This window comes from Poecilia reticulata, linkage group LG17, assembly GCF_000633615.1.
Source record: "Poecilia reticulata strain Guanapo linkage group LG17, Guppy_female_1.0+MT, whole genome shotgun sequence".
Classification (NCBI taxonomy): Eukaryota; Metazoa; Chordata; class Actinopteri; order Cyprinodontiformes; family Poeciliidae; genus Poecilia; species Poecilia reticulata.
The window spans coordinates 8,322,344-8,335,533 of record NC_024347.1 but is presented as its reverse complement, the minus strand read 5'-3'; the positions used below and the strand labels follow the sequence as shown (position 1 = coordinate 8,335,533).

Below are 13,190 nucleotides of genomic sequence, written 5' to 3'. Positions count from 1 at the left end.
AAACGCCCCCCAAAGGCATCCCAGCGCCCCCCTTTTGTAAAAATGTCCGCCAGCGCCCCCTGCCGTCCTCTGAGCGCCCCCTGGGGGGCGGTACCACCCATGTTGAGAACCGCTACTCTAGTGGCTTTTATTTGGTAGTAAATTGAGAAAAAAAGTGGGTAATGAGAGAAGGGGAAGACCGGGAAGCGAAGCCACGACAGCCGCATTGAAAACACATATGAAGATATGTGGGCTGTGCTTAACCTCTGCACCACCACCACAGCATACGCTGCCAGTAGTATTTCAAAACTCGGATTTCTATGTTAATATATATTTTACACCGTTCTGTGTCGGATTAACACATTCATAGTTTTAACTTTTGACAATATACACTAGTTTTTGGGTAGATTAACACTGAAGTGTATTTGATTTCAGCTACTGTGTGTTGATTCAACTCTATCAAAAATAACACTTTCAAAAGTGTAACTTCTACACCATCCAGAGTGGACCAATATAGACACTTTCAAAGTGTTGAATTTAACTCTGTAGGAGTTGATGGAACACTTCCAAATTTGCTGTGTGCACTTTGTACTAGTCTAATACATAAAATCTCCATAAATTTCACAAAGGTTTTTAGTTATGACATGTGAAAAGTGAAAATGTTTAAAGTAGGTTATTGTTTGCCCATCAGATCTTTCATTGACCTCTTGGAGTGAGTCAATACACAAATTCAGCCATTTCTTTGAAAAATCATTCCTTTTACAAGTATCGTTTTAATTTAAATTAAACTTCTGATATGATGTCTCATAAGTTTTAGACACCCAGATATATCCATAAACATGAGGTTCATAACTTAATATTTATTTGCCAACATGCTGTGAAGTGAAGGAACACACGTGCAGCTGCTTTCTGTCTAGATGTGAGGAGAGCAGAGATTGCCCATGGACCTTATCTGCTTAATGATTATGGACTCTGCTATTTAGATAAGATGCATATAAATAGGAGGCATATTCCTAAGCTCTAGCAAACACTGCATGTCAGAACCTTTTCATCAAGTTAGCTAAAAGCTGCAAGAAAACAACGTAGGAGACTAGAGAAGAACCAGAACAAAGAAGACTAGCAGTCAAAGCAGGTTGGTGTTAGACATGATGTGCTAACATTATTATTTTATGTTACATATGTTATCTAAGAAGGTACAGCTGCAGGAGACTTAAGGGTCTCATTTTTAAGCATGAATTGAAAGCAGGCCATTCAGGTATTTCACATTTTGTTTGTTTCCCTCCAGGATGAGGCCTGATCTTAAGGATGGAGACCAAAATCAAAAACAAGAACAAGACTTTTATCTGGGCTGTCTAACCAAGAAACAGTTGATAATGTTATCAACTGCTGTTGGACTTCTTATCCTGGTCATCATTATTGTCCTTGCTGTGATTCTCACCAGACCAGCAACCAAAGGTACAAACTCTGTTATTGTGGTTCACTTTTTGTTCTTCTAAATTAAAATCCAGCTGTGTCCTGAGATGATGCTAAATTTCACATACAAAATACATGAATTCAGTGTGGTTTTGGTTATCACTAAATTTAATGAGTTTTCTTGATAAAATGCCTGCAAGTAGGAATCCACATAAAGCGTTCCAATGGAAACATCTTTTAACACCTCGAGCAGGAAGTAAGATCAAGTTAAAGGTAAAGCACAAGCACTTCTAGAATAGAAGTTCCATCTTCTGCTACTGGATTAGTTATTTAGTTATCAAGTTATTAATGTAATACTATCAGAACTTATCTTCTGTTGTAAAGTGATAAAGCTGGAGGTAAAACCAATTATTGCTCAGGTTTTTCTTGAACCTATAAATATAAACAATAACCATTTCTGTCATCGGAGACGCACTTTGAGCTCACATCTTTAGTTTTGTTCCTTTATGATTAAATAGGAAGCCCTGTATTTTCATAGTATTTACAAACATGGACAAACCTTCTGTTAATGACTAATAATCCAACAATGGTTATTGGAATAACTTCAAGCCAAGAAGTCATTGAGCTGTTTGGTGACCTGGTGCGTAAAACACTGAACATGGAGCATGGGATTTGTGGCGATTTGTGTGACAGATCGCCACAAATTACTGCTTGATTGAAAGTTTAAAAAGAAACTGTGACATTACATAAAAATCTCAAAAGTGTGGTGTACATCTGATATCTCTATCTAGAATCCAGTGAATCAAACACAGCACGTAGCCTGAAAAGTAGTTTTCAGTAGAATAAGTATAAATATCTCAGGCAAAGCTGGTAGAGGCATATCCAGGGCTTAAAGTAAAAAAAAGTCCTGAGCTTGAAACTTATAGCGGTGATATAAGGGGACAACAAAAATCAGAATGATAGAGCAGCATGTTTAAAGGTAAAGCCTATCAGATCATCTCCAAGCAGCTTGGTTGCCCTGTGACTACAACTGCACTGATTATTCAGAAGTTTAAGGTCCACATTACTGCACTCAACCTTCCTGGCCTCAGCTGCACTGATGACAAATAGAAGAGAAGGATTATATGACTGGTAACCAAAGACACAGACATTGAAGGTGAACTGCAAGGTGAAGGTACACCAGTGGAAGATCACACCACGTGTCATCAGTTGAGCCAAAGTGGTCCTCATGGAAGACGACCAAGAAAGAAATCTGAAAGAGGCAGTATTGGGTGTTTTCCAGGCACATGGATTCAAACCAGATCCTATGTATTTGTGTGTTTCTGGTGCAGCAATAAATTTTTGCTTTAAAATAGAAGATCTGATGGGACAGTGGAAAAACCTATTGTGCTAAAAGGAGTTGGCCTATCAGCGTAGCGATTCAAGCCTACGATGGCATTTCAACAGAAAAGGCATGGCCACAAAATACACTAGTGTTTATCATAAGTATGCACACCTGTTGAAGTTTTTATTGCACTACAATCAACACTATTTATTAGTCTGATCCGCTAAGATGATTGATGCTGTCATTTGGCTTTTTAGTCATTCATTTTAAGTCACTGAAATCAAATTTGTCATTTGGTTGGCTCATTTGGCAGATCTCATTACTTGTATTTGACTCCTTGTTTTACCCAGCTCCTGTTCCGCTGTTTCCTACTGGTGGAGACATGCTGGACTTCCTGCTTCAGTCAGGTGAAATCAGTGAACATGATGGTCTCTTGGCAACCTGGTTCCACCGAGCCAACAGCAAGGAGCAGATGAACATGGCTCTTTCATGTAAGAGCACATAGATGCAGTCTTATTAGTATTTTGTCCTTGGTTTACATTCTGAACAATTGTAACAACATACTCATCACAAAGTATGATTCTTAGAAAACACAACTGTTTTTTCCCCTCCTTCAAGCTGATGTCATGATCCTAGAGGCAGACGTTACTCTGGAGGGTTATGGAACTCCAGATCAGAAACCAGTACCGATCATGGCTCACCCTCCTGATGTTTATAGTGACAACACCCTGGACCAGTGGTTGGATGCTGTGTTGGACTCTAGAAAAGGTGCAGATTACACCCAAAGAAACAGTATTTGTGTGGCAGATGTGATTGAAGTTTCATTGGTTTGTATCAACTTTCAGGCATAAAACTTGACTTCAAGGCTCTGGACTCTGTGGGTTTCTCTCTGGACCTGCTCAAGCAAAAGAACAGCAGCAGAGGAATAAACAGGCCTGTGTGGCTCAATGCAGACATCCTTCGAGGTCCCAACGTACCAAGCTTTGTGACTCCAGTCAATGGAACCAGGTCAGAATTCTTAGAGCTTAAAAGTGAAATGAAGCAAAGCGGTTGGTGAATTGCTGTTTTTCATCACTTTCCCAGATTTTTTCAGTTGATTCAGAAGACATTTCCAGATGTGACTTTGTCTCCTGGATGGATGGTGTGTATGTTCATGACCTAACAGGAATCTGAGCACACATCAGCTTGGTGTTCTTGTTTCATGTTTTTAGCCGTTATAACTCCAGTGGGTGGAGTGAGTGTTCCAGTGACGTCTACAGTTCTGCGGTCAATGTCTTGATTCCTACCTGGTCACTAGGATATTTTTCTTTAACTGAAAACAGGTAATAAATGTTTATGTATGGATCAACTTTTGTTGGTGGAGGCTGAGAAACCCACTCTCACTACAGAGTTATGATTCAATAGCTTGTAGAACAGCAGTCTCAAACTCCAAACCTAACACAAAATTGATAGTCTACATTATGCATCTTGAGATGCAGAGGTGAAGACTCTTGTCAAGGACCTCCTGTCTTCTGGGTCATGCAAATGTCACAGGATACAGGCTGTCTGTGTTCTCACAAACTGAGCTCATTTACAGTTAACATCACTGTTTCTGACAGGTTCTCTATATTCCTGGAATTGGAACTTATTCCAGAGACATGGTGAACCAGATGTATCATCTGATCAAAGATGTCCCTCAGAAGGTGAGAAACATCTGTGGGTAGAACTGGGTGTAGAGTTCTCTGTCATAGGTCAGCACAGCTGAAACTGCAGATGCATGTTAGTTTAATTTGCTGCTTTAAACTATTTATAATTTCTTTAAAAGCAGAAGGAATGAAATCTGGTGTTTATTGTGTAAAACAGGTTAGGTCAATATAACAGTGGCAGCCACCTCTGGTTGTGTTAACCTGGTCTGGCCCATCAAAGAGTAACATATTGTCAATTTCTCCCCTGAAATGATATTCACTATTTATGCTACTTTAATGTATTTAAATAAACATTTATTTTTCACATTTCATAAAAAATATATAGCACAATTTTTTTGCAATTACTGAAGGCTGCTGCTTAGTGGACTCCACAGCAGTGTAACAGTAACTGTCTGGTCATATCATGAATCTCTGTAGGTGACATTCCCAGTCCATGCTCTGCTGGTCCACAGAGGATGGCAGCACATCAGCTGGCTCCTCAACCAGTCACCAAGGTACCAAACAGCATCAACCTTACAAGGATCACAACATATCAGTCACACAGACATGTGTGGACAGACCTGAAGCTTGAAGCAGCAAATACATTCAGCAGACCTTAAAGTCGGTCATTCTGGTCATTCTGGTCATTCTGGTCATTCTGGTCATTCTGGTAACAGGTTTTTTTTTACATGTTTTTCTAGGTTCAGCTTGACTCTGTGGCAGGGTTCAGATCATCCAACCGTCAGTGACCTGCTGTTTGTCCGGGACAACACCCAACCTGCACAAGTCTACTACGATATCTATGAACCTACACTGACAGCGTTTAAAGAGGCCGCAAGTAAAGAATAATGCTCAATGTTCAGGCAGTACTTGTAATGTAGATGGAATAATCCAATAACGGAAAACTTCAAGAATTAATTTGTTTGCATGGGGAAAATCTTACTTTTTGGTTGAGCAATGTTATCAGAGATTGTGAGAGTGTGACAACTAAAAAAAAGGAGTAAATGATGAAGCCTAACTTAGACTTGGGATTCTTAAAAACCTTCTTTTAAAACATAAATATGCCAAGAAATTATGACTGGGTTTGGAAACGCTAATGTTACCTGCTGCACTGACATATCGTTTAGTACATTCTGTTACCAGGCAGAAGTTGTAGTTGTTTGCATGATATACCAGCTAGATATGAAAACAGGCTCGAGGAAAACTGATGTCTTCATTGAAGTGTTTTAGGAATGTGTTGAATGTGTCTCCAGGAAACCGCAGTGGGGTTCAGAGGTTTTATCCTGGAGGAAACCTGATGGACTTTCTTTATCCAGTTCACAACTGGAACAGCAGCTTCCTCACTGATGTCACCCAGCACAGCAGCATGGGAGTTCGCTGGTTCTCAGTCACTGATGAGGCCTTCCTGCTGGCACGGCTCTCAGGTGAAGGCCCTGCTGAAATAACACTTCCAATAATTTGTTGGAATGCTCCGATTTTTTTTCTTCCACGCAGCACCGTGTCACAATCTTCCTCTTGCATGTCTGACATCCCCTAATGCTACACTTTTATCAAAACCCTGAAAAAAAATCAATGCTACAGCAGAAAAAGATCCCACAAGAATTTTCTGTCTTGCTTTACCCAGTGTAGTATGGAAAGCTTTTTTCTTTTAAGTCTTTTATTACCTTTCCACATTTTTCACTTAACTCATATCCTCCAGGGACAACCTATCCATTATTGTTCCAGTATTTTAGCTGTTGTAAACCTTGTCCTTAATTGATTTCTGGTTCATCTCACATGTAAACCCAAGCCTGAGGCTGGAGGCATTTCTGGTTCCATCCTGGTTCGGCTCTGTTAGTCTGACTCACACTGAGATCAGGAAGGAAGCCTTGTGAGGTCCAGAGCCTCAGTCCGCTAAAATACTGCTGACCCTAGCATGGACTTACTTGACCTTAGCGTAAAACTTCAGTGACTATATACTCACTACTAATGCTTTTCATAATTCAAATATGTAGAAAATGATACAACTCTTACAAATTTGGGTAACACTTTATTTGAAGGGAGGTTAATAAGACTGTCATAAACATGACATAACAAATGTCATGAACATGAATATTTATGACTGTTGTCAAAAATATTAACCAAGAAATCATTACTGATATCAATTTGTTCTAAAAGTATTACTGATTGCACTTTAAAATTAGGTAACTTTATGTTATTAAAGGTAAAGTTTACACAGTAATGATTTCTTGGTTAATGTCAAGTTGTCATAAAAAGACATTTTGAATAATGTCAACTTTGTATTAAAAGTGTCATAATTTACCGAATGACGCTTTATGACAACAGTCATAAATATTCATGAAGGCTTATTCATGTTCATGACAGGTGTTATGTCATGTTTATGACAGTCTTATTCACCTCCCTTCAAATAAAGTGTTACCCAAATTTCTCCTCATTCAGTTGGCAAAAACGCCCTGCTCACTCAAAGCTGGACTGAAATTTGTTCACAATCTGCACATCACAGCAAAGTCCAGTCAGAAATGCTGACTGAGATCTAAAGAAGCCGAGTACTGATGCACTGAACCTGCTGAATCTCATTTCTGGACTGTGTCTGCGTGTCTCCAGATGAGGATGGTGGAATGCTGGTTCTTCATGTAGTTTCTGACAGAAATCAGCCTGGAGTTCCTGTCCTGGGAGATTCTGGGACCAGCTCTGAGCCCTTCACACTTCAGGTAAGTAAGTGGAGATGAGCCAACCTTTCTATTCCACATCACTTTACACCTGTATCACTGCAGTAGACCTGTCAGCCAGGGGTTCCTTTGGGTCTGTCTTGTCCCTGCAAACTCACACCTTAGCTCGGTTTACAGAGCTGCTGCAGTGTCCCTAAAACATGTCACCTTAAGCATTCAATGATTAATCTTTTAAGTTAAGCATCTTACTTCAGAAATATGATTACAGTATTTAATAAAATCCCACCATACTCCTGCTTAGCTTTTGTTAGGTTGAAGTGCTAGGCTAACATTAGCTTCATTATTTTGTTTTGATATGACTTATTTGAAACGAAGCTCCTAACATATTTCAGTGTTGCTCCAGTTAATCATCAGGTGGGTAGAATTCACTGAAAACTTTGTTCTTTCACATGTTGGATTTTAAGGCCAGAGTTGGCTTTTTTTTGGAAAGAGTTTTTTTGTTTGTTTGTTTTACCTAAATCATCTTTTTGCAATAAAAAGGTGATGGTGTATTTTGTCAAAATCAGCTTTGGCCATTATTTTAAGAAGTTGATGATATAAGTGGGACAGAGTTCTGAGCTATTCTTTTCCACTACATTTCTTATGTCTCTCACATTAAAATCCAAGTTAGGCATAAAAAGTTTTACATATACATACCAATACTTCAGTTGTTAGCTGTGATTTTGTAAACCAACTACTGTATTTTGTACCTTTCAACACTTACAATAAAGTTTAGGGAGCAATGAAATGCACCTGAGGACCTGTTGCATGTGTGTATTTTGTGTTTGAAGCGTGTCTGTGAGCTGCTTGGGCAGAGGACCGATGCATCCTGGGGGGTTTATCTTCGGGTTCATGGTCATCAGCTTCTGGAAGCTTCCCTCAAACTGCTGCAGGCTGCCTACTCTGCAGAGGAACTCTACAGGCCCATCTGGATCAGCATGGAGAGTTCCCAAAGTAGCTACAGCACAAATGTGTGTATTATTTAGGTCATTACATATTTGAACAAGTCCTAAAAATGCTTACAAAAAAGAACTTTTAAAAGGTCACTTGAAACAAATTGATTATCAGGTTAAAAGTCAAGTGCATGCAACTGTTTCCTGCTGGACTTCAGTTCATGCTTACTGAGCTGAAGTAAGCATGAACTGTGTGTCGTCTGTGTCTTTCAGGATTTTGTGTCCACAGTGGAGGAGTTGTTTCCATATGTCACTGTGGTCTTGGCTGAGCAGAACTGGCCTCCTCTGATCCCAGCAGCACTGACAGGAATGTCCCAGAGGCTGGCTGTTCACCTCACCTCAGCATCACTGCTCAAAGAACCACAGGGACTTCCCTCCCTGAAGGAGAGGAACCAGTGTGACTTTGTGGTGGAGGTAGACACAGAGGACACTGCAGAAACCTTTAGAATTATGAAGAAGCTCATGGCCCAACAGGGAGGAAAATTAAAAGCAAATCTCTACATGATGACTAGCCAATAAAAGAAACTATATGACACAACCATATGAGGCTGGACTGTCTCATCCAGCAGGTTGATGGAGATTATCTTTAGTGTCAGTGAGGAGTTGTTTGCTTTATTTCTTTTCTCTAACCATCACACCTTGATTTTAATAAAGTTAAATGGAATAAAGCCTGGTTAGTTCTCAAAGTATGTTTTCTGTTTGCATTATGTATCATGAAGGAAAACGATGCTAAGGTTAAAAATGAAGGTCCTCATATTGTTGAAACGTTCTATTTACAGTCACAAACTTTAAAGTCTTTCAATGAGATTTTATTTGATTGATCAAGTTTAGCATAACAAAGAAAATAAAGCTCTGAATAAACAGTGTTTGATCTTCAGTGAGAAGAAAGCCACAAGAGGATGTGTAAGTCAAAAAACCCTGAATTTTTTCTTGCACATGCAAAATGCTGTGTGGAGGAAAAAAACCTGCACATCATTCTGAACACACCAGTGCCGGGGATGGTGGTGGCAGCTCAATGCTGTTTGTCTGCAGACCTTTGGAAGCTAATTAGTTGATGGGGAAAACAGTCAAAGCCAAATATAAGGTGGAGGTTCACCTTCGTGCAATGTGATGTTTCTCAGGTCCACTGCAATGCGTGTTTTAAGTGTTTACCTTCTGCCATACACCTAACTTTAATATGTGGGCGACTCTCAGACTTCTGCAACACTTGATGGCTGCAAAGGTCACGCAGTCATCTGAATCAGGTGTGCTGGAACTGACACATCTGCTAACGACAGCGAAGGGTGCCAAAGCCGCTTCTCTTGGCCCACTGAGGTTCATTTTTGCTTCACAAAAAACAATCAGATGAGATGCTGGAAAAAGACTATTGCTGTGTTCAGGTTGAGTTAATAGGATAACTTCAATCAGTGAAGCTATACAAGCCTAATATAGCATCTCGATGCTAAACGTGTAGCAGCAGCACAGACGTCCACTGGTCACATTTCTAAAGACGTTCCATGAATGAGCAGGAGTTCCTGAAACAATGGAAACATGAATGGATAGAATAACACAATCTGATGCTAGAAGAACAGATTAAAACTTTATACTTGTTCAGCTCGTATGTCCATGTGTGCATGTTTGAATTTGTTTTACTTTTGTGTAACCAGATTGTTGTGTTCAACAGATTTCTGCTCTTGAAAATGAGATGTAGATCCTGATGGTTCAATAAAGGAAATAATAATTACAAAATTATTTCAATAATTTAATAGCAAAGATTTTTGAATTGAAAATGCTTATTTTGTTCATTTGTACTTTTTGATTTAAATGCCTTGACAGACCGAGCAACTAACTTGATTACAAGCTGATCGAACCACACCACTAATAATTTTTTATTTATCTTATGTTACATCCAAAACAGGCACCACATATTTGAGGACACGCAGGCAAAAATGAGGATTATTTTAAAACTTTTCTTTTGGTTCAGCTGCTTTGCTTTCTGAAAAAGAGAGAGAAGGGCGGGTCTCCCTACACACGTCGAAACCCAGCGTATTTATAGGCGGACCAACAGTCACAACTTAACCCTGGTCCTCCAGGCTCACTGTCCTACAATGTTTTATTGGTTTCCCTGCTTTAATGTGCCTAATTCAACTCGCAGCTCAGCAGACGCCTGTTAATCAGTCATCGATTGAAATCAGCTGGACTGAAGCAAAGAAATACCTGAAACATGCAGGCAGTGAGAATGAGGACCAGGCTGGGAAACACAATCAAATTAATTACTAAAACAAAATTATCCCAACTCCACAATATATTAAACAAAAAGTCATCAACTAAAGTCTAAACACCAAACAATCTAGAGAAAGACAGAAATAATTATAATGTGCCTGAAGCATATAACACTTATTCTTTCTGTATGAAAAATGTCGTTCAGACTCTGATCGAGACTATTTAGATTTTTGATCAAACTGAGGCCACTTAGAGAAATATATTTTTAATAAAATCATTTTTTTTCATTAATTATTTGATTAAGTTTGTTTACTAATTGCTACTAGTAATTTTGTGTTGGGAGTGTATCATGCATAATAAATACTACCACAGGTAAAACTAAAACACACATAAACTTCTACTTTACCTGAATTTCTCCTTTGCAGAACAATAAAAGTTGCTTCTAGTCTACTCTAAGTTCTTGCTTTTTTTAATAATACACCAGTGTTAAAAATGTACACAAACAGAACACCAAAGTGAAAAAAGACTAATTTTATTGATATACCCCAGTACCTGAATCTGTACAGCAAACATCATCTCTCCTAGGAGCAATAATGTCATTTATTAAACATAGACATGTTTAATAAATTTGAATATAAGGAAGCAAAAGTACAAAATCAATTTCCAACCTTAGTCAATAGCTTAAAATCTCCATTTTATTCTTTGGTTTGCATGTGATCAGAACATTATTAAAAAAATAATAATAATAATTCTGTGTTTTTCAGAAAACGCCAACAGTAGCGTTTTTTGACTGATCCATGTGTTAAGCAGCACATTGATGATCTGGCCCTGCTGTCTACAGCGGGGTGCTGTGCACTACCTCTGACAGCAGATAGGTGGGGCTGTTGGTGTTCGCGGCGCCATAGTTGCCTGTGACCTCCGGCTGCCCCTTTCTGCTCAGGTACTGGCTGCAGGAGCAGAAGGTGTGATAAAAAGAGGAGGAGAGGCCTGCAATATCTGTGGAGATGTAAGGAAGGACCTCTGGAGACGCCTGGTTATAATAACTGATCTGGGGAAAAAGTAGAAAAGTAACTAAGGTTGGACCTAAAAAGACTTTAAAAGAGAAAAGATTAACCAACCATCTCACCAATGACATGTTGTTGTTGGTCTCCAGTATGGTAAATCCAGCACACAGAACCTCTCCTCTGTTGTATCCTTCAAAGGGAGGATGGGTTGCCAGGGAGACTGAGCGCAGAGCAATGACATAAGGGTCTCTGAAGAGGGAAAACAAAGAGTGGCTGTCAGTCCTGCGGGGCAGATGTGGGTCAACTTCAGGGGGACATGTCCATACATGTAACTGACCCAGGGCCACATGGCTTCCTTCTAGAGGCTAGAAGGATGAAATCCTGGAGAACACCTTCTCCAGGATTGGTGGAGGTGGGGGACCCACCCGCAGCCTGACGCACTGATGGTGTCACCACACGATAAATAAAGTCATCATCATCAACACCGAGAATCAGCTCACATTTCCTGGTTTAGAAAGGATATGCACAGATCACCAGGTAGAAATAATTATAGCCAGTGGTTTTCAAGAATGTGTTCATTAGTGGAGCTCACGTTTCGAAAACGTTGAACAGGACAGTGTTGTGTTTTATATTCTGAATGTGAGGGAAACTCAGCTCATCCTGATGTCATTTCCCAGCAAAACAAAACTGTTTTCCAGCATCAAACTTTGGATTCTTCATGGAGAAAGAACTGCTGAGTGACTGCTGTATGTTGTGATGCACATGCAGGGAGTTTTTGTCATCTTTGTGAGGAACCAGATTGGTAATATTTGCCTTTCGGTCTGCTCTTGCCACCTTAGGTGTTGCTTTATTAGTAGGAATAGAAACATACGGTCAAGCAACAACAGACTGAACTTGCACTCCACTTTCAGTTCGATTTTTTCTGGGCGGGAGAACGGAGAAGCCATTTCCCCTTACACCATCTAGACGAATGAATAATTTGGTCAGAAAAGCACCTAAATATTTGATTTATTTAGTTATTTTTCTACAGAATCATTTAATTGACAACTTCACCTTTCAATGTCTGGCAGTTATTCAGTATCACTGCGTGGTTTTAACTGTCCAATAAGAGCTTAAAGAGCAAAAACAAAATAATGTCATGCCACATCCTGTCTACATTAAATTAATGGTAATAAATGGAATAAAAGTGAAAGTTGTTAGTACAGCATCAAATTTGAAGTAAGTTTAAGATATTTCAATTTAACCAGTGTTAAATTGGCTGAAATGAATTCAGAAGTATTTCATGTAAAGGATTAAATGCTACAACTCTACATATATCTGACCTAAAACGTTCTGAGGCAACATGCTGTGATCTGTGGTTAGTGTAAAAATCAGAACCAAATATCTGAATGTTAAGAACACTGGTTTAGTCTGAATGTTGAAGGGAGTCTGTCATTTTCACCATCAGTGAGGTATTTAATATAGAAGGACGACGACGGAAGAAGTTATGAAAAAGGAAACTATTTTCTACAACATGTTTTTAATTTCATTTCTATATCTTCTTATTCATAGTTCTGAGAGAGATCAGAATTGGCCATTATTATCGGAAGGTCATTTTATTGATACAGCACAATTTCAGCAAAAAGGCAGTTCAAAGTGCTTTGTTGCTTCATAAGTTTCATTAAAACTTCCTAAAAACCAGAGACCAGAATTTGACCGCAAAATTCTGATCTGTGCATCTACAAGAAGGACAAGTTCATCTGTAATCAGTGTCATTATTATTATGGTGATGATTCCAAAAAGTGTTTACATCAGTTTAGTCTCTCTTGTGCTACCACTTAAAAGACTTTGTTTTACAGTTCTCTTACTATGGAGAGCCATTTCAGCCAAAATTAAATAAATAAATAAATGGGTGAAATAAATAAAAAATGAGTAAAATAAATCAAAAAATGAAGAAAATGAGT

The 13,190-nt window shown here is 39.0% G+C and overlaps 2 protein-coding genes across 4 annotated transcripts in view; one reads left to right on the top strand and one right to left on the bottom strand.

The window, feature by feature from the left end:
* The window catches only part of fam151a (family with sequence similarity 151 member A), a 56,827-nt gene extending 47,061 nt beyond the window's left edge, over nucleotides 1–9,766 (top strand). Inside the window, exons 1-13 of one of the 2 annotated variants that reach the window (XM_008433573.2) lie at nucleotides 1,024–1,111; nucleotides 1,265–1,434; nucleotides 3,067–3,207; nucleotides 3,335–3,484; nucleotides 3,562–3,724; nucleotides 3,800–3,857; nucleotides 4,315–4,398; nucleotides 4,819–4,895; nucleotides 5,082–5,218; nucleotides 5,634–5,804; nucleotides 6,985–7,091; nucleotides 7,880–8,059; nucleotides 8,255–9,766. In XM_008433573.2, coding sequence (XP_008431795.1) covers nucleotides 1,266–1,434; nucleotides 3,067–3,207; nucleotides 3,335–3,484; nucleotides 3,562–3,724; nucleotides 3,800–3,857; nucleotides 4,315–4,398; nucleotides 4,819–4,895; nucleotides 5,082–5,218; nucleotides 5,634–5,804; nucleotides 6,985–7,091; nucleotides 7,880–8,059; nucleotides 8,255–8,560 — 1,743 coding nt within the window. In that variant the 5' untranslated portion in view covers nucleotides 1,024–1,111; nucleotide 1,265 and the 3' untranslated portion in view covers nucleotides 8,561–9,766. Of the gene's footprint in view, nucleotides 1–1,023; nucleotides 1,112–1,264; nucleotides 1,435–3,066; nucleotides 3,208–3,334; nucleotides 3,485–3,561; nucleotides 3,725–3,799; nucleotides 3,858–4,314; nucleotides 4,399–4,818; nucleotides 4,896–5,081; nucleotides 5,219–5,633; nucleotides 5,805–6,984; nucleotides 7,092–7,879; nucleotides 8,060–8,254 lie in introns of those variants that run through there. The other variant, XM_008433572.2, reaches the window with a different exon arrangement.
* Nucleotides 9,767–10,759: 993 nt separating this feature from the next.
* The window catches only part of LOC103479249 (acyl-coenzyme A thioesterase 11-like), a 17,213-nt gene continuing 14,782 nt past the window's right edge, over nucleotides 10,760–13,190 (bottom strand). The window contains exons 14-16 of one of the 2 annotated variants that reach the window (XM_017309796.1): nucleotides 11,585–11,752; nucleotides 11,370–11,496; nucleotides 10,760–11,291 (exon numbers count right to left, since the gene is read on the bottom strand). In XM_017309796.1, coding sequence (XP_017165285.1) covers nucleotides 11,079–11,291; nucleotides 11,370–11,496; nucleotides 11,585–11,752 — 508 coding nt within the window. In that variant the 3' untranslated portion in view covers nucleotides 10,760–11,078. Of the gene's footprint in view, nucleotides 11,292–11,369; nucleotides 11,497–11,573; nucleotides 11,753–13,190 lie in introns of those variants that run through there. The other variant, XM_017309797.1, reaches the window with a different exon arrangement.